Source organism: Ascidia mentula, chromosome 3, assembly GCF_947561715.1.
Source record: "Ascidia mentula chromosome 3, kaAscMent1.1, whole genome shotgun sequence".
Taxonomy (NCBI): domain Eukaryota; kingdom Metazoa; phylum Chordata; class Ascidiacea; order Phlebobranchia; family Ascidiidae; genus Ascidia; species Ascidia mentula.
In genome coordinates this window covers 11,117,561-11,141,991 of record NC_138568.1, presented here as the reverse complement: position 1 = coordinate 11,141,991, position 24,431 = coordinate 11,117,561, and the positions used below count along the sequence as shown (strand labels likewise).

Here is a 24,431-nt window from a genome sequence, read left to right as displayed (position 1 = left end):
GCTGTCTTTTTATGACTGTGTTGCAGACCACCACTGCGAAGGCCAGTTTTCCCACATTTAATCCCAAATTGAAATTGGACGATTCCAGGCCCCAATCCCAAAATCTATGCTCTAATCTCATAGGAGGCCCAGGAGAAAAAAGTTCTTTTATCGACACACTTTGTCTTTGGAAGGGTCCTGACTGATCTAACCACAGTTCTTTGCATAGGGTAGATTTATTGACTACCGGTTAAAAAAATGTCACATTGCTTTGCTGGAGGCATATGACTGACAATATTATATCTATGACACTTGATTGCTGGTTAACCTAAACCGAGATTGATCAGGGAACGAACGAAAAAACATCATTCGACTTTTACTCTTTGAAGTCGCATTCGTCAGGAAAAGTGCATCCCGACCTTTGAATGATGATATTTGCTGCGTGGTGACCGCATGCCACGCATGTGTCGAGCGGTTTGCCTTGAACAAGTTGAGACAAAAAACCTGTACAAAGTTTCAAAACATAGTTATTTGTGTTGTGAATAGCACACATTAAAATGTATTGCCGATGTTAAACATTTCTCAGACTGGTCACAATTTATGAATAAGTTCAGATTGTGGAAACAGGTTGAGAGAACTTACCACGGATACCCAACTGATACGCAACCACACAATAACGTAACGAAAAAGTTTGGTTTACAGGCTTCGCAACTCAGGCATTGCAGCCTATAGCTGGATCATCCACTTTTTCCTGGAAAAGTGTGCATTGGCCACAATATACCCACGAAACCGCTGAGCACCTGTAGCTCAGTTGGTAGAGCGATTAGCCTGGTTAGCCCAAGGTCGTGAATTCAAACCTCATCGAGGGCTTGAAATCTCGCTCCGACTTGTCAGGAAAAAGTGGCTGATCCAGCTACGCTGTAATGCCTGGGGTGTGACGCCTATAAACCTATATGCAAAGAATATACCTCCGACAAAAGCATCACCAGCACCATTTGTGTCAACTATTTTATCCTCCTTCAATGGAATGATCGGATGAAACTTAACGTCGTTTGGTCCTGCATATGTTTGGAACAATAAGACAAAACGAAGGAACACAAATCACGGATTTCCTCAAAATTCCGAGTATAAAAAGACTGGCCCATATTGCTATTAACATTGTCATGTTTAAAAACATTTCGGCAAAAACTTATGTCGTCATCATCAGTTTAGACATGGCAATTTTAATGGCAATATGGACCAGTCTTTTTATACTCGAGACAAAATGAAATTAAATAAAATTTGCGTTAAACCTTTCAACAAATATTTTTATATGTAAGTAATCGATTTGTGATTGCCATATGTGCTTGGAACACTTAATTGCTTTCACGGAGGGTAAAAAATGTAGCAAAATATGAAAACTGACGAACCGTTAGCGACTATGGTAGCCTGATCACCGTGCGTGATAACCACAATCCTCGGTTTGTTGCTGTTCACTTTAGGCAAAGCAGCAATCTTCTTGGCAATTTCTTCGAGGTTTTCGGTCCCAAACTCTTGTTTTTTTGAGAATTCACACGCTTCCTGTGAATGAAAAAGTTTAAATTCAGAGAAAACAGATTTTGTGGGATGTGGCGTTTTGTTGGTCCAATATAAACACTGTAAACATAAGCATACTTTTTGTCAATTTCAAAATTTGTTTCAGACGTTTTGCTTGCCAGTTTAATTCAATAAAACATAAACTGTTTTTTACAAGGTTTACTATGTGCTACTCACAGTTTCGTTGCCACACAAAATGTCGACATATGGCATTGCATCCATAAGTGGTTTCATGTAAAACTGACTGATAAATGGGGCTGTAAAACAATGTTCAAGTTAGAAGGACTGGTAAGTATATTGAAATCATCACTAGTATGATAGGTGAATAGAGAGCACAGAGGCTGGACATAATCCCACAGATCCCAGCACACTTGTGCCAACATTCTGCGTTGTACAAAGTGCTCAAAAAAACAAATATTTGAGGTCTGCATCACACATACCCACTATTGCACTGTTGGCAAATGGCAAATAAAAAAATATTGCAGACAAGGCATTAATGGGCTATGTATACAGCATATTATATAATATGAACATTATAACAATTAAATAATTAAAAATAAACCTAACTGACAACTGAATTTATGACAGAAACAAAAGTTAAGAAGCTTGGATAATACAGTGCAGCAAACAAACATTAGTTACAAATTAGAAAACATTTAAATAAATCATATGTAGATGATGATACCTGCTAGTCCCATTACAAATGTTTTTCCATTTTGTGATGCATGTTTTGCTACAGCCTGGATGCTTTCAGGAGAAACAGTCAAAAAGAAACCCTGATACATCAAAAAAATAGTTTAGTTTTCTGATAATTTACTGATAGAATTAACACCCCCAAGGCAGTACTCACAGCAATATAGTAAAATTTAGCCTGCTCCACAAGAGCCCAGTTTTCAGGTTTTTCAAGATGGCTGTATTTGAATTCGTTAGCAGCAGCAAGGTTTGCACATAAAGATCTGAGAACAAAACATGTTAACTACATAAAAGGCAATCAAACTCATAAAGGTAGTTACGCTTTTAAGTTTTTTTGGAGTTACCTGTTGTGGCCACACAATAATGCTGCACAAAGTCCAGTTGGTTCCTTGTCTTGCTTGTAGTAAGCTGTTCTTACCCCAACCACCTCCGCTTTATCCTTTAAAATATCTCCGTACTTGTCATTTCCAATTGACCCAACAAATGTTGTAGCATTGCGCTTTTTGAGAATCCACTTTAAAAAGAAAGCTTTTGTTTCAGTTAATGCAATTCGGGTCATGTAAAAAAATCGATCACGTGTGTTTTGTTTCTATTTTTTAAATGAATTTAAACAAACCTGGGCGACTTTGATGGAGTTCTGAGTAGCACCACCAGCTAAAAATTCAACAGCAAATGTTTTTACCATTTCATCATACATTGGTTTGTGTTTTTCTTCAGCAAGGATAGCGTCATTCTGTTTTAATCCATACCTTCAAAAGACACAAAGTTGTGCATTTAATTAAGAAAGAAACTCATCACCAATTTACTCAAATATTCTCCAGACATTCCAACCTGAAGTAACACCACAATGTATGTATGTACAACTATTTATTGTCCAACAGATATGTGACTTACTTTTCAAGATACTCTTTGGCCACTGGAGCTGATATATCCAGAAGAGGATTACCCATGCCAAACAGGATTCCATCACTGAAAATGTAAATAAGCGATACTTAATTATTATTCCCTTATATGACAACATTGAGTTGGATTTTATCACTTTCCAACACTTACTAATTAATCTTAAAATTTGTTTTTGCAATCTCAGCTTCATTGTCTGAAGAGTCATCGTCACTTCCAAACAGAAAGTCGCTTTCACTACTACTGCTACTCTCACTGCTTGTTGAAAAATAATCTCCAAGTGTTTCAACTACTTCATCTTCAGAAGAGCTTATAATTGAACCCATCTCAAAGATATTTTGTTGATATACATCAGATACTTATGTCTTAAACATAATCAGCTAACTACAGCTTTGCATAAAAACCTACAGATTTTTGTGATTAATTAATTTATTTCTTTGTAATTAACTATGTTATCTTTCTGTTGTAACTGCTATTGTGAAATCGGAACCAACCTGAAAGCAGACACCATTCAGCAAAGTAACTAAACTAGAACACTAACAGCAAAGCCTTAAAACCTGTTATGCCCCAGGCTATCTGTCTGCACTGCTAAAACTGGTTGTGGAGAAACTGCAAAACCTTGCTCCTGCATTTGCAGCCTGGTGTGAAAACTAACTGGTACCGTATAAACCTGTTAATTTTGTATTAAAATTAGGAAGTTCCCAGTGTATACTATGTGGCAATGAAATGCCTTGCGGGGAAGTATAATGAGGGACATTCTTTTGTTTTCAAGTATATTTTGGCAGTCTCACTTATTTTTGGAACAACAAATAAGCACTTATTGCTAAAAAACGGGTTTGAGCACAGTCAAACAAATTTAGCAATGTTTTATACACAATTTTTTCTTGCAAAGGGATGTTACATTGCAAATTGAAAAAAGGTTTATAATGCCAAATTTCTGAATTAATTTTTATGGCACAATGCAATAATGCACTTGGTTTATTGTGAAATGTAGAACCAGTGCAAATCTAAATGCAAAGCAATGGTGCAAATGTTTGCAATGTTCACTTACTACAAACTTTTCCGTTTATGAAACCACTTTTATTCAATGGACGAAATATGAGGGCTACAGTTTTTTTGCTTGACTTACCATACATTTGACATTGCAGAGTATATGAGATGATATTCACTTCAGAAGATATAGACAACCAGTAGCAAACTCCAAACCGATCTCGAAAACTGACTGGGACGTCTCAGCAGGAACTTTGCTTTATATATACCCGGCACATGCGTTTGGCGTCTTTGAGCGTTAACTTTTTGCATATTTATATTACGCTTTACCACACAACATTTCCAAGCGAGAGAATGGCATGATCACGTTTGGAAATATAAAAAAATAATAAAAAAAATTAAACACAAACGGTGTAATGATGAAAATTTTTGACCAAAATTACAAAGCAATGTCTTACCATCTAGAAAATTATGTCGATGGATATTGTCTCTTTCTGTTGCGTTTCCTACAACGACTGTTAATCTACAATACAACAAGACAAACCAAATTGGAATTTTACAATCCTGTAGCCTTGACGGTTTAGGCAAGATGGATTGTTGTAAAAAAACGTATGTTTAGATTGCATATTATCGTTATGTTTCGAAACTGTCATTATTTTGAAAATTATCTCTCGTACGTTGCATTTTAAATTTGTAACCATAAAGAAACGGCATCCGGTTCTTTTGTAATTGGAAATCTGTGCAGTGACGCAAAACAAACAAAAAGAACTATTTTCGATGGTTTTATATGAGGGAAAGTCCGCGAGTCCGAAAAACGCATTTGTATTGTTTCTTGTTGTTTATTGAATTAAGGTCCATGTCAATGCTTTAAATAAACTTTGATACACCGACACAGGTGCGAATTGTGTAACAAATCTATCTGCAATGATAAATAAGCGTGTTAGAAGTTGCTCACAGTGGGTAGACACTTAAACCATAGTATACTCTTATACTATGCTCAAACCACCTCACGGACGGGCGAAACGGGATTTCCCCGTTTCATGCGTGGCTACTCAAAATTAGTTTTCACGAAGACTTTGCAATATTATAACGTTATAACTCTAATATTTAGTTTGTTTATGCAAAAACGTCGATACACACTAAGAGCATATTGTTGTTTGGTAGATTTGCCTAAAGACCAAGAATTTTGATACTTTAGAACGTGTGTAGCATTGCCGAAGCACGTGGTGAACGAAACAAACGTTTCGTTGATGGAATATGTTTTGCTTGCTTTTAAAACACCTCTATACATTTCCTTGATAACTATTTTAGTTCAGAAAGAATGATATTTCCAACAAACATGTCAGAAAAGCTAGTTTAACCATATCACGATGAACCGGGGAAATCCCGTTTCGCCCGTCCGTGAAGTGGTTTGGTGTCTACACCCTCACAGTAGGCCTAGTCCTTTGTTTATTAATTTATAATCGAGCAGGCGCTAGTCGCTCTGCTTAAAAAGTCCGCGGTTGGCCACGTGTTTATTCCTAACATGGAGTTATTACGTAACTTGAATGCAACTTGAACTTGCTTACCAATTTGGTCGATTACGTCAGTTACATGTATGGCTTGATTACCTAAGTGCCCCAACTACGTTGTTTTATGTTTGGGTTTGTTATCCGATTAGTTGAAATGTAGTTATGTTTAATTTGACCTTATGTATTATTTTCCAAAATATACCTATCTTTAATTTAACTTTATTTACGTAGCCTAGTTAGTTTGGTTGCCTAAGTTACCTATATGGCTTGTTTGCCTAAATGACATGGTTTTCGCTGCCTCTACTGGCTAGCATTTTTTCACCTGCCACCAGCTCATCAAGTTTTTCCTGCTAAATTGTACCACCAAAACCAGAAATTGGTTTTTCGTCGTTTTGTTGGACATCACCACTTGGAGATGCGTTGAACGCGTAATTACAATGACTTTCGTTTTAACTTTCGGCCATAACATATAGTTACAAGTGTTGAGCCATTCTTGTATATATAAGTGTTGCGCGGCGACACATGCACAATTGTTAAGCATGCGAAAGATGATTACGTATGAAAATATCACACTAGAGCTGAACTACATTACAATTAACGAATCATTGTTCGCAATAAAAAGGTTTTTTGAAATGAAAGGTTTTCCATACATTTGTCACTCACGAATCCTGCTTTGTTATACTTATTGTTGAAACTGCATTGTTCAACTTGCAGGAGGAATATTGTATAGTAATGTATTTAGTCTTTTTAAAGAACTGTTCTTCTGGCACAAGGTTACGAGTCTAGAACACTTTGCAATTGGCAGTTGATCCTTGTAGGCTAAATTCTAGTCCTGAGGTTTACCTTATAGTTTCTGTATACGTCTCTACGATGTCTACTCGTTGCTCTAAGATATGGCAGGAATTTATCTAGCAAACCCCGTTTTGTTATTTGATGGATGTCTTTCTTGAAGTGCATGTGACACGCAAAAATAAAACATGTTAATAATTAAACTAAGAGATTTTTATAACTTTTAAAACATTTTTGGCGAAAAAAGTAGCTTGATACGACGACTGGTTTCTCAGATACAGCGTCGTAGTGACATATTTTTGTGTGATGTCTTAACCCAGTGCTTTTCAACCTGTGGGACCACCGCACTGGTGCGGATATGAAAATTTGTGGTGCGAATGGCAAACATGGTGCGGATGAGTGCGGATGACAATCGCCTGATAAGTAGGTTTTTTAGTCTAAGAATTTTTCATAATTTTGGTTACGTACACTCGCTTCCATAAGCAACGCTAATCCTTCCCCTGGAATCGTCGGTTCCAATCGTTTTAATTTCGAAACTGTTGTTTTCTTGAGTCACAAATTAGTGATGCACCGAATCAGCATTTTTTTATTCGGCCGAATATACCGAAACTAATTTTGGTATAAATCTCCTTAAAATCAAACAAAACATGTGCTGGAATGCATCTGATCCTATCATACAACCTTTTATTGGCACTTAAAAAATGCTGTACCAACTGCTTAAAGTTTATTTCGATGACAGTTAATACAAATAAAACACACTTGTACAGTTTGAACTATGATTCCAAACTACACTAAACTTTGCGTACCAGTGTTGCATGCAGCAAAAAAGTTTCGGTTTCGGCCGAATAAATTCGGCAAACCGAACTTTCGTTGCATCCCTATCATCACAAACAGTAGAAATATATTTGTACAATACGGTGCGCAGGTTTAAAAGCCAAAGCCAACAGGCAAATAACGCCAGGAACGCAATTAAGTCTTACTGAGGCGCGCAGTAATTCCACAGGCGCAAGTCACATTGCAACACATGTTGATTACACGGTGAATCTAAAACGCCCTTTGTTCGGTCAACTGTAGGACACAAAACGATATAATTACACAGCAGAAACGCTCAAGAGAGGGCAATTTATCATGCCGCCTGGAGGTTAGTATCAGTTACATACAGGGTGTCGATTCATGCCTTTATCACCATTCTAAGTGTTCGACACGCGACGCCACTGTTCGACACGCGACGCCACTGTTCGACACGCGACGCCACTGTTCGACACGGGCGGCGTGAATAAATGTTGAGTTATACTGGTATGCAGTACCACGAACAGACCAACGCTATTTTTATCTGCAAAAGTCCATAAATTGAATTACTGTAATAACTTAATTAGGCCTAATGTATCGGTCACGCCAATCTTGCAACCTTTACATCGATCTTACTAGTTTTCTTTTTTAGAAGATTGGACGATTTTCCTATTCACATGTAGTTATCAATTTTTTTTGCCGTACATGCTGGTGGCAAAAGTGGTTCGAAGACGTTGGTGCCAGTATAAGTCGTTTAATTTCAAACCGCAAACAATTATTTAAAAGAGAAATTATATCAAACAACAGTATTTAACTGGAACGGTTACGTAGTGTTGAAAACTTAATGGCATCATCGTTCGGGATTCCCACCCCAAAAATGTGTCTGTTTAAACAACTGAATAAACGCAACAACAATAAATTATAGGACAAAATCCATGAAAAACCACCCAACGCTTGTATTAACGTTCGGCGAATAAGCGCGTTAAACTTACCATTGTTTCCAAACATGGAGCATTGTTACCGAACACGTGTCATTGTTACGAAACAAGTACCATTTTTCGTTCAATCGAACGAACGTTAAAAGAGACATAGCACCCATCAATATGCAAGGTTTTTAATTTTTGTCGTTATTTCAACTTGTATTCTAAACTTATTTAAGTACAAGAATCCTGTAATCGAAATAAACCTGGTCTTTCTCATGCGTTAGTTACCAGATACAACATTTTTGCGACAAGCACGACAATTTTTCTTGGATGTTCGACACGCATTAAACAATCGACGCCCTGGTTACATTTTATACGTTTGGCCGCATTGTGCGAATGAAATTTTCGTGCCATAGAAAAGTGCGGATAGTCTTTGAAAAGGTTGATAAGCACTGTCTTAACCTTTGGGGTAACGTAATCTGTGGATTCTCCTATGTTTGAAATTATTCGATATCTGCAATATAAGGCGCCTTCTCCTATGTAAACCATGCATTTTTTCGACACGAGCGCATTATGTGATGTCAATTACGCCACAGCGTAAAAAGGTTTACAATTTTTGGTCGCCGCTACTTTTCGTGCATTTTTCTACATTTTATAGTTGACGCAGAACCGAAAAACTTTGGATATATGTTTGTTTTAGATGTACCATTAGTTTTACGCAAAGTTGTCATGGCCGTGGCATATGCACTTTAAGGATAGCTAATAAATGACCGCCAGTTGGCGGTAGAGATTAAAATACTTGCAATGTATTATTGCCACTGACGTCATGTGACGTTGCACATCATGTTCTGCAAACTCAGGTTGGTTTGTTTCTGTTGCTTCTTCGTCATGGAATTACGAAAACTGTACACCAGACATGCAATAGTGTAGACATTTAGATAAAGTATTTTAGGGTAAAAAATTATTGTGTGGTTTAAGTTTGATGGTGGGAATAAAATGTGTTTTATCGTTGAACATTTATCCGCAGTAGTTACACCGATAAAGGAAAATACAATTTTTTTTTTGCTTAATTAAACATTAAAATAGTCATGAGCCAAGAGACTGACGTGTGTAATTTGACTACACTTGAAGAAATTGAAAAGGCCTTTGAAACAGCAAAGCTTGCCGAGGAAGAACAGGCCAAAAAATTAAGTGAACTCTTCCAAGCACAGTTGTCTGTGTCTGATAAGGTCGAAGGTCTAAACAAATTTTTACCTAGTCTGGAGCTACTAGAAACGGACTGCAGTGATCTCTGTGGCATCATAGATTTTACATGCACTTTAGCTGAAAATGTAAGCTCTAAGGTGCGGGTGCTTGATGTCGCCAAGTCAAGGGTCTTTCAGGCAATTCAAAGAGTTGATGATATTCTAGATTTAAAGTTTTGCACTGATGGAGTAAAAACGGCCATGGAAACTAATGATTATGAAAAAGCTGCCGCCAATATTCATCGCTACTTATGTTTGGATGAAAATGTTATCAAACAAAGTATTCATGATGGAACTGAAAGCTCAAGTATTAATGCTTCACTCAAAGTGCTGAAGGAAGCAAGAATTGAAATTTCAAGAGCTGTTTCTGAACAGTTTGATGCAGCTGTCAACGAAGGTAATCTTGCGTCAGTTGAAAGATTTTTCAAAATTTTTCCCTTACTTAAAATGGAAGATGAGGGTTTAGAAAAATTTTCCAAATACTTGTGTAACGAAATATCAAAAAGTTCGCAAGAAAACCTTCATCAAGCACTTGGCATGGATTCGAGTCAACCAAGGTACAAGCTTTTATTTGCCGATGTCCTGACATTGCTGTTTGAGGGCATTGCCCGAACTATTGAAAAACAACAGCCCCTGGTGGAAACTTACTATGGTCCAGGCAAATTGTTTGTAATGATTAAAAATATCCAAACTGAATGTGATAAACAAGTGAAGGAAATTTTAAATCAATTCATGCAACTAAGAAAATTCAAAGAAACTGCTCAACAAGTACAACAGTCTTTGTTTTCAAACAAAAAGTTGGAGGAAACCACTCGAGTTGACCCAAGGAATCTTGAAGTCTTGCTGTCTGAGGTTACAGTGATAAGTTCCAGAACTGAGTTGTATTTGCGATTCATAAAGCGTAGAGTTTATTCGGATATTGACACAGTTTTTCCCACGGAGGAAGTCAAAGAAGTTCAACGACAAGAGTTAAATAGCTGGTTGAGTCAGTGTGAAGTCAGTCACCTTATTCAAGAGATGATTGGATATTATATTATAATGGAGGAATTTTATATGAGAGAGTCTATTACGAAAGCAATACAAATGGATGCTATTGATACTGGTAATCTGACATCAAGTATGACAGATGACAGTTTCTTCATTCTTAAGCAATGCATAAAGCGTTCAATGACAAGTTCATCTATTGATTGTGTGTGTGCAATGCTAAACCATGCAACTAGTGTCCTGGACCTCAACTTCCGAGATGAACTGGTCAGCCATATAAAAGTTGGATTTCCTTCTGGTGGAATGTTGGATAACATCAGTTCGGCGTACAATGTTATGCAGACATCTCTTCAACAAGGAAAGCTGCAGAGTGTCGACGAGCAGACCAGAGATATGAGACAGCAGTTTTTGTGCACTTTAAACAACTGTGAAGTGGCCAGTGAACATGTGCAGACACTTAAAAAGAGTCTGGAGGCTGAAGTGTACCAGGTTTTTACCCACATTTCAGACCAAGATAAAGCAAAGCTGGAAAGTTGTCTTTCAGATCTTGCTGTTTTGTCCACTAAATTTCAGGGAATTCTACAAAATGGTTTGACTGAGTTGACATCTTCCTCCTTAAAGCCCGAAGTCAAGCCTTTAATTTCAAATTTCCTGTCAGTTAGTCACAGTATTGGTGATGATGAACTTTTGGAGTATGAAGCAAATGATCCATGGGTGCAAGAGGTTGTGTACAACTTACAGGTGATAATCAACAAGTTTCAAGCTGCACTGTCAACTGTCATATTTGACCAGCTTGTGAGCCATCTTGTTAATGAAATTGTTGTCCAGCTGGAAAAGGCTGTTTTTAAAACAACATACAATAGACTGGGTGCCTTGTTCTTTGACAAGGAGATTCGTCTTTTAGTGAGTTACTTGACATCTATAACATCATGGACAGTCCGAGACCGCTTTGCAAGACTTACACAGGTTTCCACCATATTAAACCTTGAGCAGGTATCTGAAATTGAAGACTATTGGGGACACAATGCTGGTTTGCTGACCTGGAGGTTGACACCTGCTGAAGTGAGACAGGTTCTTACCTTGAGAATTGACTTTAAATCAGAAGACATAAGGAAATTAAAGTTGTGATGGTGGAGAATTTAATAAATTAAAAGATGAAATTTATTGTGCAAAAACTTCTATACAGTTAGATCTAATTAGGTCAAATGATTTGTGCAATTTTATTTTTGTCAGGCATTCCAGCGAAGTGTGTTTGAATATTCTGTTGTTTTTGTGCTTTAATTAATTTTACAGTTATAGCCTAACTATTCAAGATACATTGCGACAGCCACGGTATCATTAACACTTACAGCTGTTGTGATGTAACCAGCTTGGACATTGTTTGATTTGGTGCTATATGTTGATGTTGTGACTGTCAATTATGATATGCTTGTGTTGTCAAAAATTTATGTTTAGAATTCACCTTAAGCAATAACAATAGTAATTTGTGATAACATTTTATAGTTCTCTAAATTCATTATTTGTATTGGTGCACAAAACTATTTACCCAAACCATAGTCTAAATATTAAAGCTTGTTTATCATTAGGTATTTAGGAAACACATGTAACACAAACAATTTCTTCAACCTTATCACTTATTTCCGTACAAATGAAAAAGACAGTTAAATACCTGACATGAACTGACAGAAAATATTTTAAGGTATGATTGCAATTTCTTAGTTTTTCACAAACCAGACTAAACATTTTAAAGCAAGTTATATCAACCAAGTATTTTTGAATGTTCAAAAAGTGCGACATAGTTCTGCTTTTTTTATAAGAGAAATATGTCATCCAAACCAACAATCACTGAAGGTATGGCCGAAGCCAAAATAACGCGCACTCCACTGGTCGGAACAAGCCGATCTCGTGACATGGAGCTGTGGCCTTTGTTATCTTTAGTGCCAAATGAAATCCGAATGAAGATCTGTCGTGTTTACACATTTGGTCAATTTGGCACCGAACTAATTTTCACCACTTTAGATGACAAGGTTAGTGACTTCAAAGGAAAAATTCATATACATGGAACATGTAAAAAGTTTTCGAATTTTGTGATAGACATACGGAATAGGAATGAATACTAGTGGATGTCTTGGTGTTGGTGATAACCTTAATTCACTTGAACCACGTTGTATTGAGTGTTTTAATGGCAAGAAAATTGTGGACATGTCAGCTGGATGTGGACCACATGTCCTTGTCCTATCTGAGGGTATGTTTTTGCAATACTTTTTAATTGACTCTTTTTTTAATTTATCTGTATATCTATACAAATTTGTTTTTTCTTTGTTTTGTTACATTAACATACAGATGGTGATGTCTACACTTGGGGTCACAATAGTTACATGCAGCTTGGCAATGGAGGAACTGCTCCTGGTTTAACTCCATCATTGCTTACTCGTCATTTTTGTCGAAAAGTTATGCAAGTTGCTTGTGGTAGTCACCACTCTATGGTCCTAACTGTAGATGGGGAAGTGTGGGCGTGGGGCTACAACAATTGTGGTCAGGTACATCATATGTAGTTTTAATTTGTCTGCTAAAATTATGATTGAAAAAGAAGATTTTTCATAAATCAATTTGTTTATTCACTAAAGCTGACTTCTTACATAAGAAAAGGGGTGTCAGAATAAATTTATATCAATTATACAGGATGTATTGGAGGATATTGAAAATAATCTGTTCTCCAGCATAACTTTGTTTCTATAGTAATTCGGGAGTGTAATTACTAATTTTCTTTGTTGAAAAGGTTGGTTCAGGTTCAACCTCAAATCAAGGTGCACCTCGCAAAGTAACTGCCTGTATCGGTAACAAAAGAATTGTTAATATTGGATGTGGGCAGGTGAGTCTTTTGTTGTGATTTGAAAAGTTATTCTTGTTCTGATTATTAGCACAATCACAGAAGTGTGAACTACCAAGTCTTGGTATAAAAGACAAATATATTTCGCTTTGGAGAAAAAGCATTTTCAGTGTCTTTACCGATTATTAGCAATAAAGATTTCAAAATTATCTGCAGACTGCTTCCATAGCTGTGACTGATACAGGTGAAGTCTATTCTTGGGGATACAATGGAAACGGGCAGTTGGGCGTAGGAAATAATGTTAATCAAACCAATCCCTGCCGTATTGCTGCTCTGCAGGGTGTTGTCATACAACAGGTTTATCCTTGCATGCATGTTATGCTTGTGTTGCCAGCATTTTAGTTTATAATAAATACAAAAATTTTAAATTGTATTTAAAACCAACCTGTACGAAATATATTATTGGTCGGGTAATGCTGCATAAAGCTCAACTTCAACTGTGCATCTTGTTAACAGGGCAATGTTATTAATTATTTTTCTGCAGATTGTTTGTGGTTACGCCCACACACTGGCATTGACAGATGATGGTTTGGTGTTTGGCTGGGGTGCCAATAGTTATGGGCAACTTGGATCTGGCAACAAAGCTAATACTGTTACACCTTTACAGGTTTGTTTTTTCGTCATGAAAATATCAAGTGTTTTTTTTATGCTGGTACTTGCCACACATGGTACACATAATTACAGGTATTTTATCTCTTGACAATCAAAAAGTGTTAGCTTTTGCTGTAATAGAAGGCTGTCAGTTTTTTGTTTAAAGTAACAGGAACTGAACTAACTTTTACACAATCTGCAAGCTTTTGCATTTTTAGGATATCAGGATATTTTTTCAATTGCTCACCTATCATTTACATCTGTATGTATATTTATATATTGTGTTGTGTTTGGTTGCAGGTGGCCACAAATATGGGAAGAGTGGTGACTATTGCTACTTCACATTATTCCCATTGTTCAGCAGCACAAAATCAAAATGGACAGGTGTTTGTGTTTAATTGGTTTCTCTTCAGCATATTATGGTGTAGAAGTTACATAAAATTGTGAAGTCAAACAAAATATATTTTGATTATTAGATTCTAGTCCTAAAATTTAAACTGTGTGAATAGGTGTGGATGTGGGGGCAGTTACGTCAGCAGCCAACAGCTGAACCCAAACTGACGTCATTCTCTAATCTCAATGCTGTGTTTGCTCATTTTAGTGGACCACCAGTAAGTGGATAGCTATTCAAAATTTATTCTATGGAAGTCTGACATGCATCCATTATGGTATATTTGCTATTTTTTCTGTTACAAATAGTTTTAAAACGATTTGTTGACTAAGCTTTGCAAAACTTCTGCTGGGTTGATAGGGTTATGTCAGTACATGGTGAATGTTAAAAAAATGCTTCAAACTGGAATATGAAAACAGCAAAAAATCAAGCAATTTTAGTAGTCATGCACACCTATAATAAAGTGTTGAAACTGCTCATACACTCATAACATGTGTTCAGTGATGCTTTTCACTTACAAACAGCAAAACACCCTTTATTTCATAAGATCAGCTGGAGGCCAATGCTTGTGTGCAGTGAGGCGGAACCATCTGTTCATCAGAGTGTCTCAGCTGCTTTTAATGACGAGACAACTTCTGATTTAAAAATTGTCAGCGATGGAAAAGTGATATATGTCCACAAGGCACTACTAAAAATTAGGTTTGTTACATTACTGACCCTTAGTCTGCTAACATTGTTGCTGCTCAAATTTTTAGAAACCGCGTTTCATGAAATACATATTTCCATTAAATCGTTACTGCAAGTAGACTTAGGTGATCTATATTGGCGAATAAAGAGTAAACATTAAGTGAAAAAAAAACATGTTAATATTTGCATTAGGCTTTTTTACTTGTGACATATACAAAAAGTCTCTGTAACGAAACTATGAAACTACCTTGCAGGTGTGATTACTTTCGTCGAATGTTCCAGTCCCATTGGGGTGAGAACGACCAAGATACTGTTGAGATTAGTGGTTACAGCTACTCGGTTGTATTCTCCTTTTTACAATGGCTTTACACAGATCATGTTGAGCTTCCACCTGAAGATGCAATAGGTCAGTCATTTCCTGTGAGAAAAATTGTCTTTATTCAGTGATATGTTTTTTTTTTAATTTAACCACCACATTCAAAATTTTTCATGAATAATCATTTGACACATTTTTGAAAGGTCTTCTTGATCTTGCCACTTCGTATTGTGAAAATGGATTGAAGTTTCAATGCCAGCGACTTATCAAAGAAGGAATAAATGAGGAAAATGCAGCTCTTCTCTACGCCGCTGCTATAAAGTATCAAGCACAGGTCGGTATTGCTTATCATCCACAAACTGACCAGAATCAGATTTTTGTGTTTTTCCTGCTGTTTTCCTAAAAAGGTCACCCACATTTTGTTTTAAAAGCAAATTGCTGTTTTTTTTTATTAAATATAATCATCTCCAATATATGACAAAATATATCCATGTTTATTGTTTTTCTGTAGCACCTTTTTCCACCTGTTTTTTCTTCCATTAAGCGATTAATTAGATGAGAATTAAACTCGATTAGTTGCAGTGGATTTGATAAGTTCCAACTTCCAAAAAGCAAACAGCTCAAATTATTTTGTCATTTGTTTTGGAACAGGTTGCTGTCATTCGCAGTGGGTTTTTTTTTTCATTACAAAAATTTCTGTCAAATGACCAAAATGCCATCAAAAATTTAGGACATTTTCAATTTATTTTGGTCATTTACGATATAATATTTTAATTTGCCGATATAACAAAAAGAAATAACGAAACGCATTCTTTATTAACAACAACTTTGCAACACATCAAAGACACAATACTACGCATCAGATTTATAGCGCAATCGTTTCGCGTTACTTGACCATTGCGCATATGCACTGTCGTAATCAAATTCTCTAAACGATAATGCGTTGAGCCTCAAACGCATAAGTGTGTCGGCGGTGCAATACTGCAAACGGTTTCTTATTGGGGTTTTTAAGCGTGTTAATAAGCTAAACCCCCTTTTAACAGTAGCGTTTTCCGCATTAAAAACAAGTAACACATTTGCAATTACCGAAAGATTTGGCCAATCGTTATCCCGCTTAGCAGCTATTTTGAGCACTTTACGCCAATCATCTTCTGATTGGCAATTGCGCATTATTTCTAATTTAAAGTTTGACCATTCTGATTGGATATCATTTTGGTCCAATTTATAAAATGCGGCCAAAGCTCTGATGCTATCATTGCCATATGCTATAATATCATCAGAGTTTATCGGAAAATTGTCTGGCACAAAAATTTGCGCATGGCCAAAGATAGAATCACTTCTCTTTTCAGGAAATCGGTCGTTTAAATTACAAATAATGTACCAAACCATGCAACTGTATCCGTATTCTTATCGCATAATAGTCGCAAATCCGCATCCTGCTGGGTTTTATCGACCGTCGGCCGCTCGAAAACGATTCGCCGAGAATCATAAACGCGACGTCCGGGGCAACACAAAGCGCATTTTCGCCTAGCGATGAGACGCTCCAATAAACTACCAGTCAATTTCTTTTAGGACATTGTGTCCGAAACGGCTTTTTTGTGTCATTTCTAAAAATTATGTAATGACAGACAAATGACACAAAAAAAACAGATTTGCACATTTACTTTTTATAGATGTTTAATAATAATAAGTACAAAATTTACTGAGCAAACTGTTCCACAGCCCCATGTCCATATTGTCACTGTGCTGATATACAATCATCCGTTTCCGATTTTTAATCCTTCCATCCGACGCAAGCCGTGCTGTTTTGCGTGTTGGTTATATGCGGACTTCGTGACTTTACGAAAATTATTTTTTCCTGTGTAAGGATGTCGGCATTTGTTATTTTATGATTAGAGAATTTTCCGGGTGTCAGTATTATCACGTTTCTAACCGGCAAACAACTCCTTATAAGTTTAACGGATGTTGTTATTTTAGGACAATTTTATTTGTTTTATTCCGATCACTAAATCAAAATTTATTAAAGAAAGAACTATGTTTAAATTTATCAAAAAATCTTTGCCACAAACTGTCAATACAATTTAATAACTCTCCGTGCTCCCGCAGGATCTGCTGGACTTCTGTTTCCAATTTTGTCTTAATCACATGACCCGCGTGGTACAGACGGACAGCTTCCGTATGCTTGACAAAGACACGATGCTTAACTTCATTCTGCAGGCAGCTGCGAAGGGGGCATTCAAGCGATAAAACTCCATCTGCAAGTTTCTCATCTCATCCCAGTGTTCTGTATGCTCAATGTACGATTCGATAATTCCTGAGTTTTTTCATGTTTTGCGAATTACTTTCGCTGTTTTGATTTCTAATGGGAGTAGAGTGTGGATACTCTCTAGGTTGTTCGCGCTAAATTTACGGATTAAGTGAAAATTACCGAACAAAATAGCTTTTGTTCATAAGTTCAACAACGGATGTTTGCTTAAGTATTCTTATTCTGTATTTTGATATTTAGGCACTTGTGTTATTCTTATTTATTCTTGTGCTGTGTTCAGAGGAAAAATCTGTCGACTATTTATTGTTTCATCGCCTGGTTGTTTTTGATGCTCGAAACGTTCGCATATAACTGTGACTTCGCGCTGCAATGGTGTGCTAATGTCTTGGTCAAACACCTTTCAATTTTTTTTATTTAAAAATATTATCTTTATTTTCTACCAATGCAGTTGCACAAAAAACAAATGCATGTTTATTTTATCGTCGCACATGCTTTGTTGTGTCTTAATAAACGCATTAAAGAAAATCAGAACACGTGTTTTATTTTCATTAGTGACGAGAAAGAACTTGAAATTACAACAACTAAAGAATCCTCAGGTTTAGAGTTACGTAAATTCATCGCAAGGTTTTTGATTTTATATTGCTGTCTTTTATTGATTTGAGGTTAACTGTGTAAGTCTGCGGTCCACGTTTAACGACATTGGAGTTTGACTAAGATTATGTTTACATTAAAGATCATTGCGTTTCACCACAAAACTTCTAAAACAGCAGTAAGAACTTCAAGTTAATGAGTTGGTTTATGTTCAGCAACCAGTAAAAATATTAACTGCATGCATTGATTGACAATTCATTTTGTTTTGCTTCAATTCCCAGATCAACCAGACAGAGTATAAAGTGGGCAAAATAAAATGCTGTACTACATGAACCGCAATTTGTTTTTTTTTTTTGTTGAAATTTGTTTTGAGGCGCTACATTACAAGGCCTGCAACTAAATATATCAACATCAACCAAAAGATGATTTTAAGGACTGATCCTATATATTCGCTAACAATACGATAATAAGGCATAAAATTTTGGATACCATACAAAGACCCATGGATTAATTTCCGTTTAAATCCATACAAAGACCCATTTTGCCGTAGGAACTATATATATACATAGAACTTTAAATGATAAGTCAAAACAAACAATATATTTTATTGCCATGTTTTTATTGAAGTGTAACCCATTACTTTTTTCGTGTTAAGCACTAAAATCGAACAAGTCTTCAATTTGTTCGCGTAAGATTTCTTTTCTGTCTGCTCTTCCATCAAACTCCGTATGACTGTCACCTAAAAAATAGGAAGTTAATTGATGCAAAAGTTGTCAAGAAAATATAATCGTATGTCGCCACACAATATTTTTTGTGCAATTTTGACTTACCAACAGGGTTTAAATATCTTGGGTCAACGAATTTTTTTGGTTTTTTCTTCCACCTTCATCTCCACTTCTTTCCATTTTCTGCTGCATCGCACACAAGCAACAGAGCAAGTAGAAGTACTAAAAACCTCTTGTCCATATTGTTACTTCATTGACATGATAAAGCAACTGCCGTGTCTCTCTTATATAAATCCTTGAGGAAGAGTGACTCAGTGTTTTGCGAAAGTTATACGGGGTCATCGTGACCTGACTGAAAATAATTTTTCCGCTAAAAAACTGTCAGCATCCTTTTGTTTATAATTCGAGCAATTTCCTTGTGATGATTTTACCAAGATGACTTGTCACGATTTCCAATATAAACAGATCATCTGAAAATATCCTGCAGAGTATTAATACTTCGGAACCGATTGATTTGATCTGTGCCCGTTTTTGTTAATTACGCCGCACATATTAAAAAAAAATAAAAATGTTTGTGTAGATTATGTTTTGAATATGCGACCGCCTGTGTTGGTAAACGCGTCAATGTGTTAAAACCTAAAGTGCTGGTCTACCATCAGCTAGCCCTGTGCCACAGTCACCAGCTGCACTGATGAGACCTTAGATTGAAACAGTGTGTACACCTGTCTGTAGCTCTCATTGATTATTATGGCCCTTTTGTGCATATAATTTAGGTGCATGTTTTTTGGCAAAATATTGCATTGAAAGTTGAGCTATACCATACCATAAATTTATGTCATTTATACCATAAAATACGTTTCATTTTGGGTGCGTGGTTTGTTTGGTAGACTACACTATAGATTTAATTTTGTCCGTAATATAATACCTTACTATTAGGCTACTGCCGTTTACATTACCGTCGACTCCCTGTTTGTTTCATTGTGCGCGCCTGTGCTGATTTGAGCTGTGATAGGATGTGCTCGATTTTACTCGACGAGCAAGAATTTCGGAATTGTTGGACACACTTCGGAACACTTTGCTGCAATAGTGCATGGCACGCATCTCCTTGTGCTGGATCTCTTATGATCACGTCAGAATAGTCGCGGAAACGTTTGGGACTTCAAATCTGTGGGGTTATGCCACAATGTGGGTTTACTTGTTATTTAACAAGGCTTTAACTACTTGCTGTAATTTTAAGAGTAACTTGTGACGGTTTGTGCGATTTACGAGGTATCAAAATAACTTTTGTTTCACGAAGTTGTTTTCACAAACGCCTGTCTCAAACAAAGCAATGTATGAAATTACAAATGCATTTTATACTTGGAGTAAAAAAACACCGTGTTGAGTTTTAGCATTAAAAGGTACACCACGTTATTTTTGAAGAAGGTCAAACCTGAAAATGTACTTTGCCCCACGCCACTGTCACACACCTACCCCACGAAAAATTTTATTACGCTGAGAACACAACTTCAATAGGTCAATGCAAATACAACGGTTTCTGCACAGCGGACCTCGACTTGCAGCCCAAATCACGTGATTATTGCAGGCCTTATAACAAGCTGATCTTGCAAAGGATTCAATGGCAGGAGAGTGTTTGTATTTAGGTCCGACGACTTTCGATTCCTATAATAGAATGCCGATAAATCAACTGAAACTTCTTTGTTCGGCATTTCGTATCGATGGCTAAGAATCCAGCACCTTTCTACATTAGAAAAAACAGCTTCCGCGGTTTCTCAGTTGCTGAAACGTCGATCACATGTAAGGGTGAGCATTTCGTATAACTGCAGCATATAAACAAAAAAGCATCATTTATGTTGTTCATGCGAACCTTGCTCTTTGTCGGTTGCTCAATAGTTGTACCCCTTCAAGCGCTGTTTAATGCAAATTACGCAACACAATTTAGCAAAACATATTGGATGATGTATGTTGATTTGGCAAAACGATTTGGGCTTGCTACAAGAATAACAACTTTATTTGTTGATTTTTTTAGCAACATGCTCATATATAGCATAGGCATATGTTTTCTGACTTTGGAAATGGTAGTTTCAGAGCAAAAAGTTCCATTACTTTTGGATGTGTCAGAGATCCCTGAAGTTCAAACAAAGGTATATATAGTTAGTGTTTGTCATTTCAAGAAATCTTAGTATAATCATAAGTATCTTATCATAAAACCATGTTATACGCAATTACATGTACAACATTTTTTGTTTTTACCTGCGAAGTTGCCATGAGTCTTGTGATATTATGCTGAAATATATTTGTCATCTTTTTTTTAGCTGATTGGCCTCAGCGTCATGGAAATTGCCAATGCCCAAATTCAGAACATTGCGAATGTGGTAATAAAATCAGGTTGTTATTCTATAATGTCAAAGAATTTTCAAAATAATGTTCTTATAGGTTAAAACAGCAGCACTTACTCGGATGCTTAGTCCCTACGTCATATTTCGCGCCCATTCTTACAAAACCCTTCTTGTAGCAGGCGAGCTATATTTCATAAAGGTAAAACGTAACATTGGAAGCTGGTTTATAAGCTGTAATGAATTGCATAATAAATTTTATGAGGAATATATTTCGTATTTAACAACCAATTCATGGTTCCAATTTCGCGTCATCAACGGGTCTGGCGTCACAATGCGACAGGTAAAGATGAGACTGGGAGTGTTTTACAAAATGCGTGTAGCGCACAGGTAAATCATTTTTTTTGGAAATTTGCTTTTCGTACGATCGAGTCTTAATCGCTACGCAACACGCGGTTTGTTGAAGAATCCCAAACCAATACGTCTCAGTCAATCTTGATCTGTAGCATTGTGACGTCATTGATGACTCTAAGTAGGTAAACACGAATAACCAATAAACTTGTCCAATAATGCACAAACGTATTTTTTTTCTAATTAGGTGCAAATTGACAGACTTGGTTACATCGTTATAAAAGTGTGGAAAAAATTGGGCAATGAGGGCTATGAATTTTTGGATATGCAAGAAAATCACACTGCAGGCGATGATATTAACTATTTCTGATGGCGTCAAAGAATATCAGTAAACTAATAATAGCTGAATACAACGTGTAGATATTTTCACCAGGTTAACTGATCGCCTCGATCTGTTCCTCTTAATCATGTTTTGTTATCCACCTATGGGATGAACAAATTCTGTTTTCTTTTCGATGGCAAAGATTTCTTCCCAGTCTTGTAGCAATAATCTATTAATAAAGTTGATATTACGGAAAGTTTGTTGGAGATTGAATTCATGTTGGAATACGAAACAAACTTACCAAAATACATAAAAGTCAGGGATGTTACATTACTGTAAAAAGTTAAACCAATCAACAACTTGACGTTAAAGATTCAAACTATGTTGAAATATACCTTCTCAGGTGTATAACGCATTTAAAACCACAAGTACTTTGGTAAGCAACAGCTCTGTTTCACGTGGCCATATTAAGAAAATCGCGGATTCTTTACTGTTTGTGACGTCATATACAACTGTTGTTTCTTTGAGTTTAGTTTGTGGAGAAAGATTAGATGAGAGCGAAAAAAAATAAGCTGAAGTGTGTTCACGGTCTGATTGCGGGATGATCTTATCTATCCTTTCTAGCTACCGGTACTTGCAAACGATTTATGGCAATAATAAGTTACAGTTAAATTCAAAACGTTGGAGTAAATTATATAAATGTTCACTATCGTTTGGTTTACCAACAGACAAAAAAAAATAAAACGTTTTAAAATCTTGAAAGGCATCAACGCATTCAATATCATTTTTTTTATGTTAATAGTGGCACCGATAAATTTAAGCCACTTTGCCTCACACATGTCCAAATCACGAAAATGTTGTTGTTCTACAAATATTAAATAGAAACAATCCGCAATGTTCGGTTGATTTGCAAACGTGGATTTGTGCTTAGTTACATAGTGATTGGGTGAAACTATGTCATCGTCCCCTTTATCAACAAAAAAAACGCTTGGAATAAAGACAGGTTCAATGAACGCGACCAAGATTTTCGCGATAGGCTAAAATGGTCGGAAGCCAAATGCATAACATCAAACAGACTGGGTATTGTGAAGGCACCACAGTTGAAAAATGATGGCACCAACACAAATATCCGTACTGCGCACAAATGGGCGATCCCTGCGCATGGGCGACATGGTTTCCATGACTCCTCAAGCTCACAAAAAATAGAGAGAAATCTTAAACACATTGCAATGATTGCTTATAAAAGGCCGCCGACACTATCACGTATATTAACAAACTCCAAAAAATTTGCACTCTCAGATGATTAAGCTACTGTGCGCGGTAGCTTCCTTGTCGGCATTTACTTTATGTGTCCACCATGGTAGCGGAAAAGACATGGTTCCAACAACGTCTTCTGTATGTCTCTTTGCCAGTACAACAAACCTCCAACAAAAGACTTGCCAGGATTATGCCATATATCTGGCTGAATGCACGCTGTGCGAGAAGAAATACGTGGGCAAACTAAAAAAAGTTTTACCGTCAGGTCACAGAAAGTTTTTTCTCGTGTTAATAAATTTGGTCAAGCGCCCGACCCACATACCAAGAAAAAAAACCTGATCGGGATTCGTGGCCAGGATATACTGGATTCAAATCCCGGTGTGGTAAAAAAAACTATAAAAAAAAATTTACATTGTCAGCATTGGTCAAGCGCCCAACCCATATATCAAGATGAAAATCTGATCGGGATTCGTAGCCAGGATATTCTGGGTTCAAATCCAGGTGTGGTAAAAAAAAATTTACATAAAAAAAAGATCGTTTCATTTTGATTTGTGTATTAGCGTACGTTTCTTGAGCTTTTGCTTTGTTTCTCTTTTCTTTGACGTTTTTAAAGTTCTTTTACGTGTATTGTTTATTTAATTAACAATTAAACTTGTTGTTCCGCTGGTCGTTGGGTGTCAATTGTGCAAAATAGCAGAGTATGCGAAAAAACAAATTGTCTATGAATACAAAATTTTAATATAGCTCTGAAATACCTCACGAGATAGGCAATCGGATGGAAACCATTTCGATATCACTTACAAAACAACCACGGAATGCGTTATGTACCAGGCAACATGTTTTCCCACTTTATGGTACGGGTATAGGCACAAAACCGAAGATTGTAGATAATTTCATGTTTTGTGCTTATACACCGTACTCACATGCAGGTTTCATATCGGTTGATCAAACGAAAGTTTTTAGTAGAGACGAAATTTACACAAACCACACTTAGTTGTACTTAGGTAAACTCAGATGTACTTGTCCATCTGTACCTGCGATTTCTCTTCTATCGCGCACACAATTATAAATTGGAACATGATTACTTGGATGGATCATCATATTTTATGAAGGCAAGTATACTTTCGATTTGATTGATTATATTCTATTGTTAATGTTCTCAAAATTAAACCGTTTTAAAAAAAATTCCTTTTATTTATGAAAACCTTTGCAGCATAATATAAACTCCTATTCCAACTTTACAACTAACTTGTCTTTTGCAGCATTCTTCTGAAATAGTTTGTTTTGACAGATATCAAGATAACCTAAACGTTTTTATGGTGAAAGCAATT

The 24,431-nt window shown here is 36.4% G+C and overlaps 4 protein-coding genes across 4 annotated transcripts; 3 read left to right on the top strand and 1 right to left on the bottom strand.

The window, feature by feature from the left end:
• Positions 1–202: 202 nt before the first annotated feature.
• On the bottom strand, positions 203–4,404 carry LOC145893885 (adenosine kinase-like). The gene is made up of 10 exons (XM_082982258.1): positions 4,277–4,404; positions 3,142–3,216; positions 2,864–2,996; positions 2,592–2,761; positions 2,405–2,510; positions 2,240–2,330; positions 1,732–1,811; positions 1,389–1,539; positions 948–1,037; positions 203–483 (listed from the first exon to the last, which is right to left on the bottom strand). Exons 1-10 carry the CDS (start codon positions 4,288–4,290, stop codon positions 356–358), a joined length of 1,038 nt encoding a protein of 345 aa, XP_082838384.1. The 5' UTR covers positions 4,291–4,404; the 3' UTR covers positions 203–355.
• Positions 4,405–9,184: 4,780 nt separating this feature from the next.
• Positions 9,185–11,963, top strand: LOC145893952 (conserved oligomeric Golgi complex subunit 4-like). Its single transcript, XM_082982361.1, has one exon. It carries the CDS (start codon positions 9,238–9,240, stop codon positions 11,503–11,505), a length of 2,268 nt encoding a protein of 755 aa, XP_082838487.1. The 5' UTR covers positions 9,185–9,237; the 3' UTR covers positions 11,506–11,963.
• Positions 11,552–18,025, top strand: LOC145893953 (RCC1 and BTB domain-containing protein 1-like). The gene is made up of 13 exons (XM_082982362.1): positions 11,552–12,076; positions 12,195–12,404; positions 12,472–12,622; positions 12,721–12,917; positions 13,157–13,249; positions 13,424–13,564; positions 13,752–13,874; positions 14,159–14,242; positions 14,368–14,469; positions 14,797–14,948; positions 15,191–15,342; positions 15,456–15,586; positions 17,359–18,025. Exons 2-13 carry the CDS (start codon positions 12,201–12,203, stop codon positions 17,497–17,499), a joined length of 1,671 nt encoding a protein of 556 aa, XP_082838488.1. The 5' UTR covers positions 11,552–12,076; positions 12,195–12,200; the 3' UTR covers positions 17,500–18,025.
• Positions 18,026–20,609: 2,584 nt separating this feature from the next.
• On the top strand, positions 20,610–22,057 carry LOC145895285 (cystatin-A-like). Its single transcript, XM_082984064.1, has 5 exons — positions 20,610–20,637; positions 20,864–20,978; positions 21,150–21,209; positions 21,271–21,372; positions 21,769–22,057. Exons 2-5 carry the CDS (start codon positions 20,868–20,870, stop codon positions 21,889–21,891), a joined length of 396 nt encoding a protein of 131 aa, XP_082840190.1. The 5' UTR covers positions 20,610–20,637; positions 20,864–20,867; the 3' UTR covers positions 21,892–22,057.
• Positions 22,058–24,431: the final 2,374 nt, after the last annotated feature.